The sequence below is a fragment of the Rhincodon typus genome, chromosome 1 (genome assembly GCF_021869965.1).
Source record: "Rhincodon typus isolate 14 chromosome 1, sRhiTyp1.1, whole genome shotgun sequence".
NCBI lineage: Eukaryota > Metazoa > Chordata > Chondrichthyes > Orectolobiformes > Rhincodontidae > Rhincodon > Rhincodon typus.
In genome coordinates this window covers 167,323,509-167,344,200 of record NC_063332.1, presented here as the reverse complement: position 1 = coordinate 167,344,200, position 20,692 = coordinate 167,323,509, and the positions used below count along the sequence as shown (strand labels likewise).

Here is a 20,692-nt window from a genome sequence, read left to right as displayed (position 1 = left end):
TAACTACAATAACAAAAGATAAAACAAATCCCCAAACACAAGGTTCAGGACAGAAGGAATGCGTAGTTCAAGGTTAGCCAAGCCTACTTATATTGTACACCCAGCTACCAAATACAGAAACAATTAAAATTTAACAGTTAAACAAAAGCTAAGTAATCTTAGTAAACAATGTCATCCTTAAAAATTGTTCCAATTGAAAACTCAGCCCTTTCGTTATAAAATAAAGCTCATAAGACTTGCGTAGACAGTGATACAGTTTAAGAATGAACACTGGTTCCTAACTAGTGCCAGTATTGTTGGAACACTTGCTGTGTGTGTGGTCCCCTGCTATCAATTAAAGAACTGTTGAGTCTCATCACTCCTCCCATCTAGGCTTTCTCCAAAGATTTGTAATATTCAGTCAGGACTGCCCACGCTTTCGCTGCCATGAAGCCTTCTGGTGGATTCACTCCTTCCTGCGCCAACTTACGCATGCGTGTTCCAGAGATGAAGTCGAAATCTTCGTGGCTTTAAATGAGAAAACGAAACACAGGAATTAAAGAATTGGAATCTGACTCGCTCAATAAAAAAATGCATTCTGCACCAAGTCCTGTATTTTTAGTTTTGGCATACTTATTTCCTTCATTTTCAAACCAAGAAGGCAGTAAGCAATTTATATAAGGCTGGGTGAGACTGTAAGCTTTCATAGCATGAAGTCAAAATAGCAATATCTTTTAAGCTAATTCAGTGCAGCCCTTTTCTAAATCATCTCTGATGAGATCACTTCCCTCTTGAACCATCTTTTTAAAGACTGTTTTGAGGATTTGTTAGCCTCTAATTTCTTCTTTCTCCCCTTGTGGTAAACCCTGATTTGCAGCTGAGATGGTGGGTGGGCAATCTGTTTCTAGCCCTCTGCCTGTTATGAGGAATGCAAGAACAGCCCAGGGAGCCCTTTCCGATGGAGAAGTACTGAGCCTGCATATCTCACCTGTATAAAGTAACGCAACAGAGACTGGAAATGTAAATCTGCATTCATCACAATGCACTACCACGCTGGTGTTTTGCTGCATTTATTTATTTTAACCCTTTGTGCACTGTCCTTTTGAAGGTGATAACATTTGAGAACACAAGGCTCATCTGTCTGTCCCAATGCTCAAAATGATCTATACCAATTATTTGCTTAAACAATCGTCAAAAGTTAGAAAATGTTATGAATTATTAGTATGCACATTCTATCGTAGTTTTAGCAGATCCAAGAGGGACACGATCTGTCTCATCAGACCTGCACTAGCTTTCTGAAAGTGTTTAATTCAGTGCTTGTTATTTTCCCATGTTACTGCAACATTTTCCTTTTCAAGTACATTTTCCATATTGTAAATATTCTGTAAAATATAGTTCATGCTGTACAGAATATAGAATGCGACATTGTTTCAACTGTACATCACTACTCATGACCAGAATGGATGAGACTGAAAAATTCCCTTAAAAATCATGCTTGGACATGAGTGTGCTGTTGAGTAGCTGCCCAGGACTGATCTTATCCACCAGTTCTATTTGTTGGAGTTTGCAGACTTTTTAAAATACCTTTTTTAGTGGTTCCTGAGTAAAACTCTGCTTGCCTTAAAATATTGTTTGACTGCAAGTCTTGACACACTCCCAAACCATTACCTGATGTAGTGGTGGCAAAAGATGTTCCATTTTTTCCCCACTATCCAAGACCATTAAGATGACATTTAAGTGAAATGCTATGGCATGACCGATGCTATTTTCCCTATAGTTCACTGGCAGCAAGTGGACCATTGTTCATAGAACTCCAATATACACCTTCTCACTGTGTCACTATATACTGAAAGTGAATGAATGAATGAAAGAAAGATTTATTTATTGTCACATATATCTTGAAGGTACAGTGAATACAGTGCCACAATCTGGCACCATATTAAGTTACAACAAGGCTAAAAAGAAATTACTTAAATAGGAGTTCATCTTCTGTTCAAATTGAGGTCTCAAGCAGGGTGCCTTCAAGGTCTCTGCAGGGTGTTTCGGTCCTTAAGGAGTCTGGCTACGGGAACAGCAACAACGATGTTGATATCCCAGGAGACCCCAACTCCACCTCAGGCAAGAGTCCAGGCTCCAGACACTGGCACAGCTAGCACCAGGAGTCCCGGTCCATCCTGCCAACATCACTCTGGCCTCAAAGATGAAGCAGTAAGGAAGAAGAAGAAAAAGGAAAAAAAAGGCAAAAAGTACAGAGAGATAAACGATACCGCCAGCCTGAAGCAGACGGGCTCTGATAAGGCCAAACACTGCCTACTGTGCCGGCACTATCTTGGGGTATCATCTGCCTATGGCAGCTTAATGCCCAGTAGAGATTTACACGTCACAGGAACAGCAGGAGGCCATTCAACCCCACCATGGCTTATCTATACTTCAAATTGACTTATTGATTTTTGATCTGTAATTAAAAAAAAGTCCTCCATTTTAAACAATCCCACTGTGTCTGCAAGCCTTAAATATAAGTCTCTCCCCAACTGACAGCTCTTGTGACAGCAGTGGAGCCCCTACCCCTAAGCTAGGAGGCCCAGGTTCAAGTCCCAGCTGATCCAGAGGCATGTAATAACATTGCCGAACAGGTTGATTAACAATAGCCACAGATCTGCACTGGTAATCAGGCACATAATGCCCCACTTCCTACTGAAATATTATGTTGTACTGGATCCAGTAACTCCAAAATCAAGGTCATGTGGTGATGGGGAAGCTGCTAAAGCACAGTGCATTTCTGCAAAATGTACTGGTAGCAAACTTATTTCAAAACTTGTAATAAAACAGCTAAGTGAAGTTAATGCTGCAATTTAAAAGAAAAACATTATTCATATATTATGTGTCAGGTTGATTCAGCTGGTCCAAGCAGTTGAACTGCTTTGGAATATTTCCCCTATTAAAAAGGTTATTACATTTTTCCTCAATTACATCTTCCTTTACCAGCCCAAGGGAACCTTCATCTTCTGAACGGTCCTGATGACTGAAGCAATTGCACTCACTATGCAACAAAATCTCATACTTACTGTTCAGGGTCATAATAGTCCATGCATTTTTTCACCTTGTTATAGGCAGCCACACGAAATGGGATGATTTCCAGAGACAGTAGGCCTGGAGCCATGGTCAGAACTTTTGCCCCATGTGTCGGCTCGTACAGATCCTTCTTAGTCTCTGGATGAGGCATACCCGCAGGGTCTCGGCCCACTATGTAGAAGTTAGCCCCGGCAATCATACGGGATCTACAGTGCCATTGAACCTGTAATGAGAAATGTGTGCAATATGTGAATTAAACAAAATTAAATTGCTCATTTTTCCTGACTCTTATGAAGTACTGAACTTTTACTTTGATAATAAAAATCAAATGAAAGCTCAAGTTTTGTAACTTCAAGCCTCTTTTCCAAAAACTTTTCCTCTGATCTGGCCTAAGAAATGTTTATTTGTCAGACTGTACAAAAGATCCATTTAATTACCGTAATATACAAGGAGCACATTCATCATAAGTTCAAGTCACTGCTAATTCTTGAAATTTCCAAAAAGGTAAGACATTTCTTTCCAAAGTGCCCTGAACTGTTGCTGTGCAGTTGATGGCGCGGGTCACATTGCTGTTTATCAAATATCTATATTTTAAATATGAGGTACTCAACCTTTCCTATGTCTTGCTTTTCTTATGGTGTGCAGCTTAAAACCTAAGACCTACTGGAAACACAACCCACAGGGCAGAGGAATCAAACTGGTATTTTGCAATGTCTCCGTGAGAGTGGATACAAGTAACATTCCAGAAATAGCTGTAAATCAGGAAATGGGGGAGGGAGAAACCCAAGCAAATGGCAATCACCACTGAAGTGGTACTGAGCAAATCATTGAAGTTGCAGGCTGACGAGCCCCCATAACGTGCTGTACTTCATTCTTAGATCATGAGAGGCGCCTGGCAATCTCAACTTTGATAATCGTTTCTAAAATCTTACCAAAGGCGGAGGTCAGGCTAACCAGCCTATAATTTCTCATCTTCTGCCTCCTTGCCTTCTTAAACAGGAGTGTTATATTAGTCATTTTACACTGGTCAAAGACCGTCCCTGACTCCATTGATTTCTGAAAGGTCAACACAAAGTTTCCACAATCTCCTCAGCTATCTCTTTCAGAACTATGGGTTGTAGTCCATCAGGTCTGGATGATTTATCGACCTTCAGACCTTTCAGCTCCCTCAGGACCTTCTCCTTAGTGCCTCGCCTCTGCCTGCTGACTCTTGAAGTTCTGGTGTTCGAGTGTCTTCCACTGTGAAAACTGATGCAAAGTATCTGTTCAGTTCCTCTGCCATTTCTTTGTTCCCCATTACTACTTCTCTAGCCTCATTTTCCAGTAGTTCAATGTCCACTCGTGCCCCTCTCTCACATTTTATATATCAAAAAACTCTTGCAATCTTTTTAAGTTTTTTTTTATATAACGAGCTAACTTAACCTCATATTTCATCTTCTCCTCCTAACTGTTTTTTTCTGGTTGTCCTCGGTTGGGTTTTAAAAGGCTTCCCATTCCTCCTAACCACACAATATGCTTTTTCTTTTGTTTCTAAGCTGTTCCTGACTTCACTTGTCAGCCACAGTTGCCTCATTCTCCGGTTAGTATATTTCTTCTTCCACAGGACGATTTCTGCAGTGCCTCCTGAATTATTCCCAGTATCTCCTGCTATTGCTGCTCCAACATCTTCCCTGCTAGGCTCCCCTTCCAATCAACTCTGGCCAGATCCTCCATTATGTCTTTGTTGTTACCTTTACTCAATTATATTACCGTTATGTCTGATTCCAAATTTTCCTACTCAAACTGCAGGGTGAATTCTGGTCACTGCCCCTTCGAGGTTCCTTCACCTTAAGCTCCCTAATCCAGTCTGCCTCATTATACATTACAAATCAGAACTGTCTGTTCGCCTGTGGGCATCACCACAAGCTGCTCCAAAAAAAAAGTCTCGCAGACACACTACAAATTCCTCTTCTTGGAATCTGCTATCAACCCGATTTCCTCAGTCATCTGCACATTGAAATCTCCCATGCTGGCTGTAATAGTGCCTTTCTTGCATGCCTTTTCTATTTCCTGCCTCACATCCTGACTACTAGCAGGCCTGTATACAACTCCCAAGAGGGGCTTTACATCTTTGCGATTCTTCAACTCTACCTACACAAATTCCACACCTTCGGGTCCTATATTGCTTCTGGCTGTCAATTTAATTTCATTTCTTACTAACAAGGTGACCCTGTCCCCTTAGCGTGTCCTTTCGATATGTCACATCCTTGGATATTTATTTCCCAGCCCTGATTCCTTTGCAGCCATATCTCTGTGATACCCACAACGCCATACTCCAAATTCAAGCTCTTTCACCTTGCTTCGTATACTGTGTGCATTTAAGTACAACACCCTCAGTCATGCATTGACCACCCCCCCTCTTCTCATACCTATGCCCTTATTTGCTATTAGATTCTAGATACTTTCCACTTTACTTATTCTGGAAGGCATGGTTACTAAATTTACTGATGACACAAACATAAGTGGGAAAGTTAGATGTGGAGAGGGCAGGAGGCGGCTACAAAAGGATTGAGATAGTTTAAATGAGTGGGCAAAGGTCTGGCAAATGGAGTACAATGTGGGAAAATATGAAGTTGTCCCTTTTGGCAGGAAGAATGAAAAGGAAGCACATTATCTAAATTGTCAGCGATTGCAGAGCTCCAAAATGCAGAGGGATCGAAGTATCCTTGTTCATGAACTGCAGAAGGTTTGCAGATGTTAACAGCAAGTAAGTCGAAAAGCCAATAGTGCGTCATCATTTATCGCAAGGCGAATGGAGTACAAAAATAGCGGACTGGTTATGCTTCAGTTATACATGATGCTGGTGACACCATATCTGGGCTACTGTGAAAGTTTTGGCCTCCTTGATTCAGGATGGATGCAAATGCACTGGAAGCAATTCAGAGAAATTTTAGTCAATTAATACCTGGAAAGGGTGGGTTGTCTTATCAGGAAAGGTTAGACAGGCTTGGCTTACATTTACTAAACAGGGTGACAATATGTTCAGCACCATCTGAATCAGGAAAGTACTGAGCCACATGGGCAAAACTTGAGTATTGCTGGAAAAAGAAACAATTCTCGCAAAATCTTTTGGCTTGCACTCATTAAGACAACTCAAGAAATAAAGGGAAAACAACATTTATACAGTGTGTGAAGAGACTGCTGACTAGATGGCAAGTGGACATTGAAAGGTAGAGGTGCTACCATGGAGAATGCACCAGTTAATGATGACTGACAGGTAACAGAAAATAGCTGGCAGCGATTCACTGGGTGATTCCTTGACCACAGTCAACTTGTCTGGTCTGAAATTTAAACAAAACTAAGTAGTTACCAGTGAGTCAATAACTAATGCATTCTCCATGGCAATACCTCTACAGATCAGAGGCCACTTGCCACCCAAATGAAAAGATGTATTTTTTTCAGCAACACAAGTTCTGTACTATCACATGACTAAAAGACAAAAATGTAGAACAAGAGCCAGAGGAAGTGGAGAGCACGTTCTCAGAGGCTACACTTTGAATAAGGAATTTAGTGCTGGCTGACAAAGGATGATAAGTCTGGAGCACAGAACAGGTTGTTTACCAGTGTCACATGCCAGGGTTACTAGAAAGGACTGGACAGATCTGGATCACTCAACTGGAAAGGCAGCGTGAGAGATTATATGTTACCAGCAGAGAAAATAGTTAAGGGAATGGACAATTTAAAAGAGAGGGTACTGTTAAATATAACTCTTAAATATAACCTCGAGTCCAAAAATAGGTATAATTTTAAGTCATTCTCTGCCGTTCTTTATATTCCATCAAATAGTCTGACCTGCCACACATCATTACAGTTAGATGTTTATTCCTTAAGTTTGTTGCTTTCCTTAACTTTTTTAGTTAATCATGGACGGTGGGTCCAGCTTTTAGAACTTTTCTTTATGTTAGGCATATACAAATTCTGAAATACCCTTTTAAATACCTGCCACTGTTTTACTATTAATCGACCCCCCCTAGCCTAGTATCCCAGTGTGTTTCAGTTCTCTCAGCTTCCTTGCGCCCAGATTTGCCCTTATTTAAGTCTAAAATATAGCAGACTTATACCCAACTCTTCCCTCTTCAAACTGAATGTAAAAATTCAATTGTATTGTTGTTACTGCTACCTAGCAGTGCCTTTACACCGAAGACATTCATTAATCCTGCGTCATTACACAATACTAAGTGCAGTATAACCTGATCTCCGGTTCCAGAACCTGCTGCTCTGAGAAACACTCTCAAAAGTATTCTACAAACTTATCCAGGGTACCATTTAATTGCCAGTTTTTATATGCTGAATGTCAACTGCAAGACTAAATGCTGTGACATATAACCATCTCAGCAGAAGCTAATATTTATTTGGCTTTCTCAGCCTTAACTTCACAGCAAAACTCTTACTACAGTTAAACAATATCAGTTCAAGCCCCAAACCCCATTCCACAGGTTTGAGCATGTAATCAAGGCAGAAATTTCAGTAATGAAATACCAAAGGGTACATTGTCTTGTCTAAGCTGCAACTTTTTTTGTTAAGACATTGAACAGATGCCTCATCAGTCGTTTCACATGGACATAAAATAATTTCATGCGATTTATTAAGAGCAGGGGAATTGTCCTGCTAACCTGGCTGGCGTTTATTCTTAAGTTGTTAATTCTTTAATTAACACTGAAAAGAGTTTTGAGTAAAAGAAGTGCCAGAAAACACAGCAACTTAGGTAGCAATCTGTGTAGAGAAACCGGTAAACATTTCAATTCCATGACCTTTCACAAGAACACGTTCTACCCATGTGTGTCATTACTGGTTGGGGGAATGTTATTGCTTGCAAATTGGCAGCCCCATTCCATATATCACAACCATGGCTGCACTACAGGAATACCTAATTGGCTGCAAAGTGCTTTGGGACAGCCTGAAGCTGTGTAAGATGTTATATAAATAAGTGCTAACTCTTTCTTTTATTCATCTATAATGTGTATACTTAATCTGAATAGTTCATCTCCTCTACAAATGGGATATGTCCCATGTGCAGTACAGGTAAATATGCCACACTGTCAGTTTTTTGCAGAATGGTTACTGTGGCATCAAGTGAATACTTTAATTGCTGCACTGGACAGAACTGATTCCCTGCCTCACCTCCTCCCTAAATAATACAAAGACTTAGGTAAAATGTATTTGCTCATTGTGCTTTAAAATGTGAATTATTTACAGTATTGCACTCTAGGTGTGAAATGTCCTGTTCTCAATATACTGTTTTGTTGTTCAGAATGCCAAACACACCAGACCAATCTGCCATCTGTACAGACTACCAGTACAGGATGTAGAGACTGCCAAACCCACAGATTTGGCAGCAACAAGAAAGTTTTACCACAAACTATTCTGGAAATGGGACTTTACGGGCGGATTCAACAACAGAAAAATAGCGAACACATTGCTTTCATTAGGCAAAATCTGTGCTTGGAAACAGCAATGGTCCATAGCAGCTATAGAAAGATTGTATGCTCAATGTAACAGCAATTCACACATGTAAATAGCTGCTTAAGGGCTGGCAACCTTAGGAGTTGTTCTAGAATTGTGTCTCAATTCTACTCCTATAGGAATAGTTCAATATGAAGGCTAAATAATGACTTGAGAAACTGGCAAATTTGCATGGGTGATCTAGTCAAGTGTGTTGTTATCACTCTTATGAATCCCACTTTGTGTTAGCTTCTTAGCTTACCCAAGAGGACAGAGTTTGGTGGCTAGTAGGAAATGACCAAGCACACTAACCAACAACACTCTGGGAGAAGGGGAGACACCTCAACACAGCTCATAACATCTACATTTGCATTGCTCCATTACTGGATCATTCATTATGAGGAGCCTTGAAGCCAATTCTTTTGTACTCAAGAAAGTACAAAATTAAATCTATTAAAATATCACTATATTTTGTGGTGCAGTGGTAGTGACCTCACCTCTGGGCTAGAAGGTCCAGGTCCAAGTTCCACCTGCACCAGATTTGTCTTGTAATATGGCCAAACAGGTTGACTAAAAATAGTTCTTTTAAATAAGAGTCAAATATGTAATTCAGCGATTGTGTCTTATTTCCAAGCTTTTGAGTTTACCCACCTACAATTCTATTTCAACTTTTGGACTGCAGCAACTGGCTATAGTGAGAAAAAAAACGTGGAAAACTGGATGATTTTAGCTAAGTTCAAAATAGCCATACCACATTCTTCAAAACTTAAACTTTTGAAATTGAATGCTGGATTACTGATTCAAGACAGCACAAGGCAAGAGCAGAGCTAAAGAATTTTAAACAATTTTAAAGTGTCCAGTTCATTTCAAATGACATAGCAGGAGATCAACTAACAAAATTATATCATACAGGTGGTGGTCATTCAGCCTATTGCCCCTTTGCCCATCTTTGAAAGAGCTCTGCAATTAGTCCCCTGGCTTCTTACCCAACATCCCACAATAATTTTCTATCATACTCAGAATAAAGGTTATTGGGTCATGTCTTGCAATATTATTTTAGGCCACTGGGAGCATTATAAGTAACTAACTTAAATCATTACAGACTAAAAAACATTTATGCATTAGAAGTAGAATACCACAAAATTACCATGTATTTATAATAATTACAACATAAATCAAGTAGACTGTCTCCATTACCATACATACCTTCCAGCTGCTTTAGGCTTGCAAAAATAAGTGTTTTCTTAAAAAGTAAACACTACCTCTACTGTTTGCAGTTTAAGTTGCTTACTTAGCTACTTTTGGGGGGCCTTATGTTAGGGCCCTTCTCTTTCAGAAACCATTTAAGTGCATCTTAAATTGATTGCTCAGAAGGACATCAATTAAAGTGATTCGGGATCTTGAACATCTGGCTGCCTTGGCAGGTAAAGCACAGCAAATTCAAAAAACAACTGTACACATTCTGGCAGAGGCTTATACTGAGCTTTTCATACTTTATGTGTGTATTTGTACCTAACGTAAATTGCTAAACTTCACTGGTACACCACATCTGATCAGGCCCATGCTCTCGCACACAGCCTAAAGTCAATTCTGCGATAAAAGGTTAGTTAGTAAAATCTCAGGAACATAGTGGTTTTAATTGTGCCCTTCGTCTAGAAGTTTCTAAAACTAATTGCTCGTACCTCCACATGCAAATTAATCCAGAGGAGTTTTGAGTAGAGAAAACGGTTGAAGCAATCAACCGATATCCAAAATATCGTAGAACACTTCCCAAGTGTTCATTTGCCAAATGGTATTTTAATTTACTGAACTGTTGCACAACTGTAAGAAGTTATAGAATTATATGTATTATTATAGAATTACAGTATATGATGCAACTTTATGAAATCAAAACAATGGATGAACTTTGTAATTTAATGAAAGCTAATTGTTAATGGACAGCAAACAGGAAGCAGATTTGATTAATGCTTACTGACCAACTTTGCACTAACCCAATCACTGGCAAGTCCGAAGATACAACAAGCCTGATGGACTGAATAGCCTTATTCTCTGCTGTAAGACTCGATAATTACAGTAACTACTACAACAAAAATAAACTGTTCATCAGGCAGAGAGCGCAAGTCTGTTTACAGACCTGATAACCAAAACATTGAGAGAATAAGTATTACTTGTTGCACATCAAGTGGCATAATATGTTGCTACTTCAGGAAACTCTTAAAATGATCCCCCATTTCATAAAGAGTTAAAGGAAAAAAAAGGAAAAATAAGTCACCTCGGTTGGTCCAGCATACATCATGGGAGATGGGAAGATGGCCACGACAGTGGACTCTTGTTTAAGTATCCTCTCTTCCAATACAGCAGCATGCTGCTTCATTCTCCATAATAAGGGTACATCATCATCTTTCGTCCAACCACCTAGTGGATGAAGAAGAAGAACTGGACGCCTATAACCACGTTCGATCAGCTGTTGAAAGGTATCCTGCATCAACAGAGCATGTCCATTGTGCACTGGATTGCGTAGCTGAAATGCGAAGACAGCATCTAAAAGAATGAAAACAATTAGGACAAATTTAACTCCACCTTGATGTTTACTTCAACGTCACTGCCACTCCTGCAAATAATTTCAAGGTTGATCTCCAAATGAGCAGTCAGTAAAGCTCCCAGCCACAGTACACCATATATTTTATGGCCTGGAGTTTCCACTCAATTGCAGTGATTTCTCTGGCGCAATTCACCTCCATTGGCATAAACGATTACAGAATTTTAAATGCAAATTGCATGCTATGCACTTTTACATTTCTGCAATCTTTTTCTCTAGTTTTAAAAACATCCCTCTGGAGGCAGTTCCCACCCACAACACTGGTCACACCCACAGCCCCAGATTGAATTAATCACCATTTGGAGTTTCTGCTCATGCTGATTTGCAGGCAGTTGAGGATCATCCATGAGTTGAATTGAATCTTTGAAGCATCAATACATTAATAGATTTCAAACAGTTTTCCAATTCATTTGCTATACAATATAGTAATGAAATGACTACTGTATCCTAATCCAACCAGGTCACTGTTCATTGGGTAGTAAATCAAGGCTGTGGTTTATATACTTATTTTGTAATAAGCACCTGTTTACATCTCCATCCGTCAACGTTTCCGATATAGAATTAAAGCCCAGCAGAGCCGCCCTTCTATCCAATGAATACAGACTGCCTCCCTCATTATTAGGTGGCAAAGGGAAATTTCAGCTACTCTTCCCTAGAAAGTGGTTCAATAACTTTGTCTGAGAATTCAATCAGAACTTCTCCTGGATCACAACAAAATGGACAGATGGACTTCTTTAACAAACATCACTAAGATTTTTCTCAAACATCTGTCTTCCTTGAAAAAGTGCAGATTTCTCTTATTTTTAAACTCCAACACTATATATCAACATATGAATGCCTCAGTGGATGTACAGAACTTACAATCTGAACATGATTTGGACGTTCTGACTAATGTATTTCAATACTTCATTTGTTTCACGGATTGCTGTTTAGCATTCGTTAGCCAAGTGCATTTGTGCTACTTGAGTGCCAGTTTGCCTCATAGCATGAGTTGAAAGGATGATGTTTCCTACCCCGCTACTAACCTTTACTATATAATCCATGTCAGTATGAAACTGCTGTGAAAGACTGCTGGTCATTTACTATATTGACCATTTGTGTGATCCTGCATAAATTGGCTGGTGTGTTTCCCTATTAACCAGGGGCTGCACTTCAAGAGCAATCCAATAGCTGTGAACTGCTTTGGCTCGTCTCAAAGCTATGATGCATGGTACACAAGGTAAGTCCTTTCTTTTGTTTCAATTTCATGAACTATTACATCATTCGTGGTTTTGTGCTTTACTAATTTTCCATTCCTAGACAGTGATTTCCATTCGTCTGTCTTACGGTTGACTTACAATGGTTTTGCTTACTGGCATATGGAGTCCAAGTCATTTTGCATTTCCTAAGTTGTCATCAGAAATCATTGCTCAACTTGTGTTTCTGATTTAAGGTCAATTAAATAAAGCATGCTGAGTGACACTTCCAAAAATTAACCCTTGGACACACCACTCAGTTCTCTGCTTCTCTGCCCAGCCTAAAAAAGGTAGCCAATTTCTGATTCACTCCAAAAATTCATCCTGAATACCAACTGCTTGAAGTTTTAAGGGTCATCATCTCAATGTGGGGTAGTCACGATGGTTGACTCGTCTTTACCTGTCTGATAATTTCATACGTCTGCCAATTTCATAACTTAGCCAATGCTATGAAAGCGTATGATCTCATCTACTGCTATTGATTGACCACTTTCCTCAGGAGAGATCAAGTATATTGCTTATTTCAACATGGCCAATCCAGCGAGCCAATTCAAGTTTTCTTTTTAAATTCATTTGTGGAATGTGGCCGTCACTGGACCAGCATTTATTGCCTTTAGATGCCCTTGAGAAGGTGGTGATGAACTGCCTTCTGAACCGCTGCATTCCACATGCTGCAGGTTGAGACACAACATCTTTGGGGGCACATTCCAGGATTTTGACCCAGTGACACTGAAGGAACTGCAATGTATTTCCAAGTCAGGATGGTGAGTGACCTGGACAGGAACTTGCAGGTGGTGGTGCTCCTCCTACATATCTGCTGCTCTTGTCCTTCTAGAAGGAAACGACTGCGGGTTTGGAAGGTGCTGTGTAAGAATCTGAAGATATGGTCCATTTTGAGAAAAAGTCCTGAAATTTATGTCATGTTTAGACTCTAAGCACTAAACTGGGAAATCCTAGCTCTCTCGTGCCATCAGATAATATTATTCTTCACCTTCTTAAGCATACTGAAAGATACTTGAGGGGTCTGGTCACATCTTAGATTAATTCCTTATGACAACCATCGTCTTTCTACTTAGGTTTACACAACCAAAAGATTATATCAAACAAGGCATCCAAGACCTAAAAGATTGCAAGGCAAGATTGAGGAGCACCAAAAGATCAGCATGATTTAATAAACTGAGAAAAGATTGGGTAGAAAGCACCTACCATGTTCCTATGCTCTGAACTCCAACAACCACAAACAAGCTTGATGTTTTCTCTGAAATCAATTATACTGATTCACTTTTTTAAAACCATATCTTTTGTCGGTTTCTCTAGCTTCAAAAATGCAATTAAGAACATAACTTGTTGCTTGCAGCCAATCCCTTGCTTCAAAAACCTCCCCTACAATATTCGCCACAACTCCAGTCGTATTCTTCACTCAACTTCCCAATCATTTTTTAGATCCATGCCTTTGTACTTGAACCTTTTGCCACAGTAAACAACTTGCACAGAAGCCATTATACTGTCCTGTGTCAGTTGATAGTATAAATGGTCATGTCAAAAAATTATCTAGATCTTCATATCACTGTTAGCTTAGTCACAAATCATGCCAACATATCTAGCCTGATTGCAAATAATGCACATCTATTGCTGCTCCTTGTGAGTGCTGTTGATATCAAAGTGGAAAAGTACAAACTATAACATGGAGAGAGAAAAACATTGATGTTAACAGAGATACCTTCTGACATGATCCGCACTCCTGATGTATTACAGGCATGTAAATATCAACACATATGGTTGCCAGGTGGATAGTCTAATTAAATTCAGAACCTCAGCAACATTAAAGTTATATAATTGGACTTAATGAGAAACTGATTCTTAATCCCAAGATCAATTTGCTCTGAATAGGAATATTGGCTCCAAATGCATGGTCAATTTTTCAGAATGCACATGGTCACATCAAGGTTCTTTGTAATGTCCCAAAAAGAAATTCAGCACCAAATGGCTGTGCTCACTGAAATTTCAGCAAAGTAATTTTGCTGAGTGTCCTTACACCACAAAGAGACAATGAAACCAATACAAACAATCAAACTGAGGCAGTTCAGGCAAAAACAGAGCCAAACAGCAAAAAGTTTTAAAAGAGACAAAAAAATCTGCAGATGCTGGAATCCAAGGTAAACAAACAGGAAGCTGGAAGAACACAGCAAGCCAGGCAGCATCTGGAGGAAAGGAACAGTCAATGTTTTGGGTATAACCCTTCTTCAGGACTCCCAGTTTTAAAAGACTGGAATAAATGATTTACACAATATCTGGATCTAGCTAGACTATGGGTATTTGCATCAAACCATCACATGAAGCCACTTTGACTTTTTTGATCTTACTAGTGAATACAGTTTTCTCGAAACTAAAAAAACTACTTATAAACATCCCTTTAAGGTTACCTGCCATAGCTCTGAGGTGAAGCTGATAAGGCTGTTGCAGTATACAGGACTCTGTACAGCAACATTAGGTGAAGTATTTTTTACATTTTTTAATTCATATTGATACTTGCACATATTGATTCTCCTATCCAGCTGAAAGCCCTTTCAACATTCAGCCAAACCTCCATTGCACCAACATCTTAAGGCGAAGACTGCATAAAGCTATATCAACAAAAAGCCACATTAAAAACAAATGCAGCTATAAATGTCTACAAGCCAATGGAGTTGGCTGCAGTCATATTGAGCACAAGGGAAGACAGTTGTGGTTGTTGCAAATTAATCATCTCAGATGCAGGACATCATTGCAGGAATTTCTCAATGTGAGGTCCTAGGCCCAATCATCTTCAGCTTCTTCAATGACTTGCCCTCCACATAAAGTCAGGAGTGAGATGCTTGCTGATAATTGCACGGTGTTCAGCATAATCTGCTACTCAGAAACTGACACTGTCCTTATCCATATACAGTAAGACCTGAACAACACCCAGGCCTGTTTATCTCAAGTGACAAGTAACATTCACATCTCATGTGCAAGGCAATGACCATCTCCAACAAGATAGAATCTAACCATCAACCACCATCAACATCCTGGTGGGTTTACACTGACCAGAAACTGAACCGGACAAGCCATATAAATTCTGCGCCTATAACAGCATGTTACAGGCTAGGATTTATGAGGTAACTAATTCAGATATCCCCACTGCGTGTTCACTATCCATGAAACTAAGTCAGGAGGATAATGAAAACTCTCCATTTGCCTAGATGAGTCCAGTTTTGAAACTCAAGAAGCCTGACACCATCCAGTACAGAGCAGCCAGCTTGATCGACATCCCATGCTTCATTGCCTTCACCATTAACGCAGAGTTATAGGAGTAAGTACCATCCACAAGATGCACTACAACAATGCACCAAGGCTACTCCAACATCACCTTACAAACTTGTGACCTGTTCCATCTTGAAGAAGACAGGCAGCAGATACACAGGGACACTGAGATAACAAGGTGTAGAGCTGGACGAACACAGCAGGCCAAGCAGCATCAGAGGAGCAGGAAGGCTGATATTTCGGGCTTAGACCCTTCTTGCTTGGCCTGCTGTGCTCATCCAGCTCTACACCTTGTTATCTCAGATTCTCCAGCATCTGCAGTTCCTACTATCTCTGACAAAGGGACACTAACACCTGCAAATTTCTCTGCAAGTCATACACATCCTGACGTGGAATTATATCACTGGTCAGTCACTGTCACTGGGTCAAAATCCTGGAAGACTTTCTGAAAAGGTCTGTGGGAACATCCCAGGATTGCAGCCTCACTAGCCTAACCACCGACATCAGGATCCCTGAATGAATTTTAAAGAAAAGTTAATTGATGAACGTGTAGATATCACAAATGTTCAGTATTTATAGTGAAGCTCAGGCGAGAATATAAATAAAAATCTCAACCATGAGATACAGGAGCAGAGTTAGGCCATTCAGTCCATCAGTCTACTCCATCATTCAAACATGTTTCGCCACCCCATTTAAAAGCCATAATCCCTTATTAATCAAGAACCTATCTCTGACTTAAAGACACTCAAAGACTTGACCTCCACAGCTTTTTATGGCAATGAGTTCCACAAATTCACCACACTAACCTGACATTTCTACTGATTTCAGTTCTGAAGATTTGTCCCTTCATACTGAGGCTGAACCCTCAGGCCCTAGTCTCTCCTACTAGTGGAAACATCTTCTCCTTGTCCACTCTATCCAAGCCTCACTGTAAGATTCTGCAAGTTCCAATGAACCACACACCCCCACCCCAATAATCCTTCTAAACTCCACCAAGTACAGACCCAGTGTCCTCTACTGCTCCTCAGATGACAAGCCCTCTACCCCGTGGATCATTCTTGTAAGCCTCCTCTAGATCCCTTCCAAGGTCAGCACATCCTTCCTTAGATATGAGACCCAAAACTGCTCACAATATACCAAATGCAGTTTGACTAGAGCCTTATATAGCCTCAGCAGTACATCCATGCTCTTGCATTCTAGCCCTCTTGAAATGAATGCTAACATTGCATTTGCCTTCCTAACTCCCAACTGAACCATCATGTTAAGCTTAAGAGAATCAAGAACCAGGACACTCAAGTCCCTTTGTGCTTCAGATTTCTGAAACTTTTCCCCATTTAGAAAATGGTCTACACCTCTATTCGCCCTGCCAAAGTGCATAACCTCACAGATTACAAAATTTTATTCCATCTGCCACATCTTTGCCCATGTTCCTAGCCTGTTCAAGTCCTTCTGCAGCTTCTACACTTCAATACTTCCTGGCTATCTTTGTGTCATCTGCAAACTTAGCAACAATGCCTCCAGTTCCTTCATCCAGATCATTAACATATAACGTGAATATTTGCAATCCCAACACTGACACCTGTGGAACTCAACTAGTCACTGGCTGCCATCCAGAAATAAACCCCTTTATCCCTACTTTCTGTCTTCTGCCAGCCAATCCTCTGTCTATGCCAGTATCTTAACACCATGGGCTCTTTCTTACTTAGCAGCTTCCTCTGCAACTTGTCAAAGGCCTTCTGGAAATTCAAACTGATCACGTCCACTGGCTTGCCTTTGTCTCACTTGCTCATTACTTCCTCAAACAATTCTAACAAATTTGTCAGGGATGACTTCCCATTGACAAAGCCATGCTGCCTCAGCCTATTTGACCATGCAATTCCAAGTACTCCACAATTTCGTCCTTAATAAAGGACTCCAGAATCTATCAATGACTGAGGTCAGATTAACCAATCTATAATTTCCCATCTTCTTCCTCCCTCCCTTCTTAAACACAGCGTTACATTAACCATTTTCCTCTCTTTGGGACCCTTCCTGACTCCAATGATTCAGCTTCAGAATATAGGATATAGTTCTGGTCACCAAACTACCAGAAGGACGTGGATGCTTTGGAGAGGTAACAGAAAAGGTTTACCAGGTTGTTTCCTGGTATGAGGGATTTTAACAAAGAAGAAAGGTTGGATAGACTGGGTTTGTTTTCACTGGAATGCAGGAAATTGAGGGGGAACCTGATAGAAGTTTAAAAGATTATGAATGGCATGGATAGAGTTGTAAGCAAGAGGCTTTTTCCCCCAGAGTGGAGAGTTCAATTACTAGGGTTCAGAGGTTCAAGGTGCGAAGAGAGAAGTTTAAAAGAGAAGTGAGAGGCAAGTTTGCTGCACAAAGGGTGGTGAGTGCCTGAACGAGCTGCCAGAGGAGGTGGTGGATACAGACACAATAGCAGCATTCAAGAACCTGGACGAATACATGAACAGGAAGGGAATAAAGGGATACGGATCCTGTAAGTGAAGACAATTTTAATATGGAAGGACAAAATATATTAGTGCAGACTTACAGGGCCAAAGGGCTGTTCCTGTGCTGTATTGTTCTTTGATTCCTTAAAGATCAGCTCTAATGCCTCACAATCTCCTCAGCTATCTCCTTCAGTTCCCATGTGTGTAGTTCATGTGGACCAGGTAATTTATCCATCTTCAGACCTTTCAATTTCCTCGCACCTTCTCCTTAGTGATGGCCACTACACACATCTTCTTGCTACGCACTCCCAATATTTTTATTCAGATCCATTATGGAAAAGGAGAAAGCAACAAAATGAACATTGAGCAAAATCCCAGTTTTGTTTGCTTCTAACACTGACATTTTAAAATTGTTTTCTATATGAAGCATTACTTCAATAAAACACTTTGATAAGTCACCTGTTTCACATTAAGTATCTAATAAGAGATCAGAACCTCAGAGTTCTGAGGAAGTGTCACCGAACCCGAAACGTTAACCCTGATTTTTTTCTTCACAGATGCTGCTAGACCTTCTGAACTTTTCCAGCAACTTCTATTTTTGTTCCTGATTTACAGCATCCGTAGTTCTTTCGGTTTTTATCAGAGATCAGATCATGGCTGGGTTAGAAACACTCTCCCGCTCTGGGTTACTTTCCAAATTAACCAAGTCTCATCAGGTGAGGTAAAGTCCTGTACAAAATTGTTGAGCCAGTGTCAATGCAGTACTTAATAGCCATCAGTTCCAGTCTCACTCAGCTGCATTATAAAGGTGGCTCACTTAAGGAAAGCAAAGGAAAGGAATCAGGAATCATCAAATTTGTGGCAGTGACAAAGACAAAAGTGAAGAACATTGATCGCCATTTTGACCTGGTGCTGTGCCCTTCAATTCAGTCTGAAAACTCAATGAGGTTAGAAGCCAACCACAGTTAAAATTTCATGTTGCCAACCTCAGTCAATACAAACGAGGTAAGATTTTTGATCATAGGCTTGAGAGGGGAATTGTGAGAGGAATTAAGCCAAAAACTCAAACACAAAATGTTGGTGATTATTGTCTGGTTATGGCTAACAGTGTCTATACAATTAGAAGTCCTGAGTTGATTTTTAAAGCCAAGGTGCTCCACCAAATGTCTCGTAGTATTTAAGTAAACTGAATTCTTCAAATCAAAGGGAAGCAATTTGGGAGTTTCAGAAGTTAGTATAGGCTCCCAAACAGGTGAGAAATTTGACAAAACAGTTAACAAAGCATGAATAGAGAAGAATAGGAAAGACAACAAGTGAGATTTTAGTCTGTTATACTGTATGTGAATTAGAACGGAGACGAGGGGGAATTTCTTCAGCCAGAGGGTGGCAACTCTGTGGAATTCATTGCCACAAAGGGCTGTGGAGGCCAAGTCATTGAGAGTATTTACGACAAGAGATAGTTAGGTTCTTGATTAGCAAAGGGATCAAGGGTTAGAGGGAGAAGGCAGTTGAGAAATATATCAGCCATGATCAAATGGCAGAGCAGACTGAATGGGTTGAATGGTCTAATTCTGCTCCTATATGTTATGGTCTAAGACGTCAGAATGTCGGTACACAAGAAATGAGGCTAGAAAAGTAACAGTATGACAGCATGAAAACATGATAAATAACCCCTGAACAACAAAGTTCTATATACAGAGGATGCAACAGAAATCAGAAGTGGACAATTTTCAGCTACTTTTTAAAATTGGTGGTGGAATATGGGCACTGTTGGTTATGCTATCCTAAATGGTCCATCTGCAAGATGCACTGCAGAAATTCACCAAGGTTCTTTAGTCAGCTCCTTCCAAACCCAAGGCTACTTCCAACTAGAAACACAAAAGCAGCAGATACATGGGAACACCAACATGGAAGAAACTTGCTGGTAGTAATGTTCCCGTGCATCTGTTGCCCTTACCCTTCAATGTGGAAGATGTTTTCTACTAAGCTTTCAGAGGCACTATCAAAGAAATGTTGGTGTATTACTGCAGTGCTCTTATAGATGGTATACACTGTTGCCACTGTGTTGGTAGTAGGTGTGAAGATTGGAGGTGATAAATGGGAACCAATTAGCTGACTGTTTTGTCTTGCATGGTGTCAAGCTTCTTGAATGTTGGAGTTGTAGACACCCAGGTAAATGGAGGGCATTCCATCACACTCCTGACTTGTGCCTTGTCGGCAGTGGACAAGCACTGAGGAAGCAAGAAATGAGTTATTGGCCACTATATCCTAGCCTTTGATCTGCTCTTGCAGCCACAGTATTTATATGGTTAATCCAGTTCAACTCGTGATCAATGGCAACCACCCCAGATGTTAACAGTGGAGGATTCAGTGATGGCAACATTATTGAGCATCAATAGGGTGACTGTTCAATTATCTCTTGTTGGAGATGGCCATTGCTTAGCCCTGTGTGGCTTAAATGTTACTAGCCACTTGTCAGTCCAAGCCTGAATGTTGTCTAGACCTTGCTGTATGTGGACATGGACTGCTTCAAAATCTGAGATGTTGCCAAATAGTGCTAAAGATTGTGCAATCATCAGCAAACATTGTCACTT

The 20,692-nt window shown here is 40.2% G+C and overlaps 1 protein-coding gene across 1 annotated transcript in view; it reads right to left on the bottom strand.

Moving 5' to 3' along the window:
* Window positions 1-20,692, bottom strand: part of papss1 (3'-phosphoadenosine 5'-phosphosulfate synthase 1) — a 48,603-nt gene continuing 27,911 nt past the window's right edge. The window contains exons 10-12 of the mRNA XM_048611132.1: window positions 10,805-11,073; window positions 3,045-3,274; window positions 1-507 (exon numbers count right to left, since the gene is read on the bottom strand). Of these exons, the coding sequence (XP_048467089.1) occupies window positions 369-507; window positions 3,045-3,274; window positions 10,805-11,073 (638 nt within the window). The 3' untranslated portion in view covers window positions 1-368. The remainder of the gene's footprint in view (window positions 508-3,044; window positions 3,275-10,804; window positions 11,074-20,692) is intronic.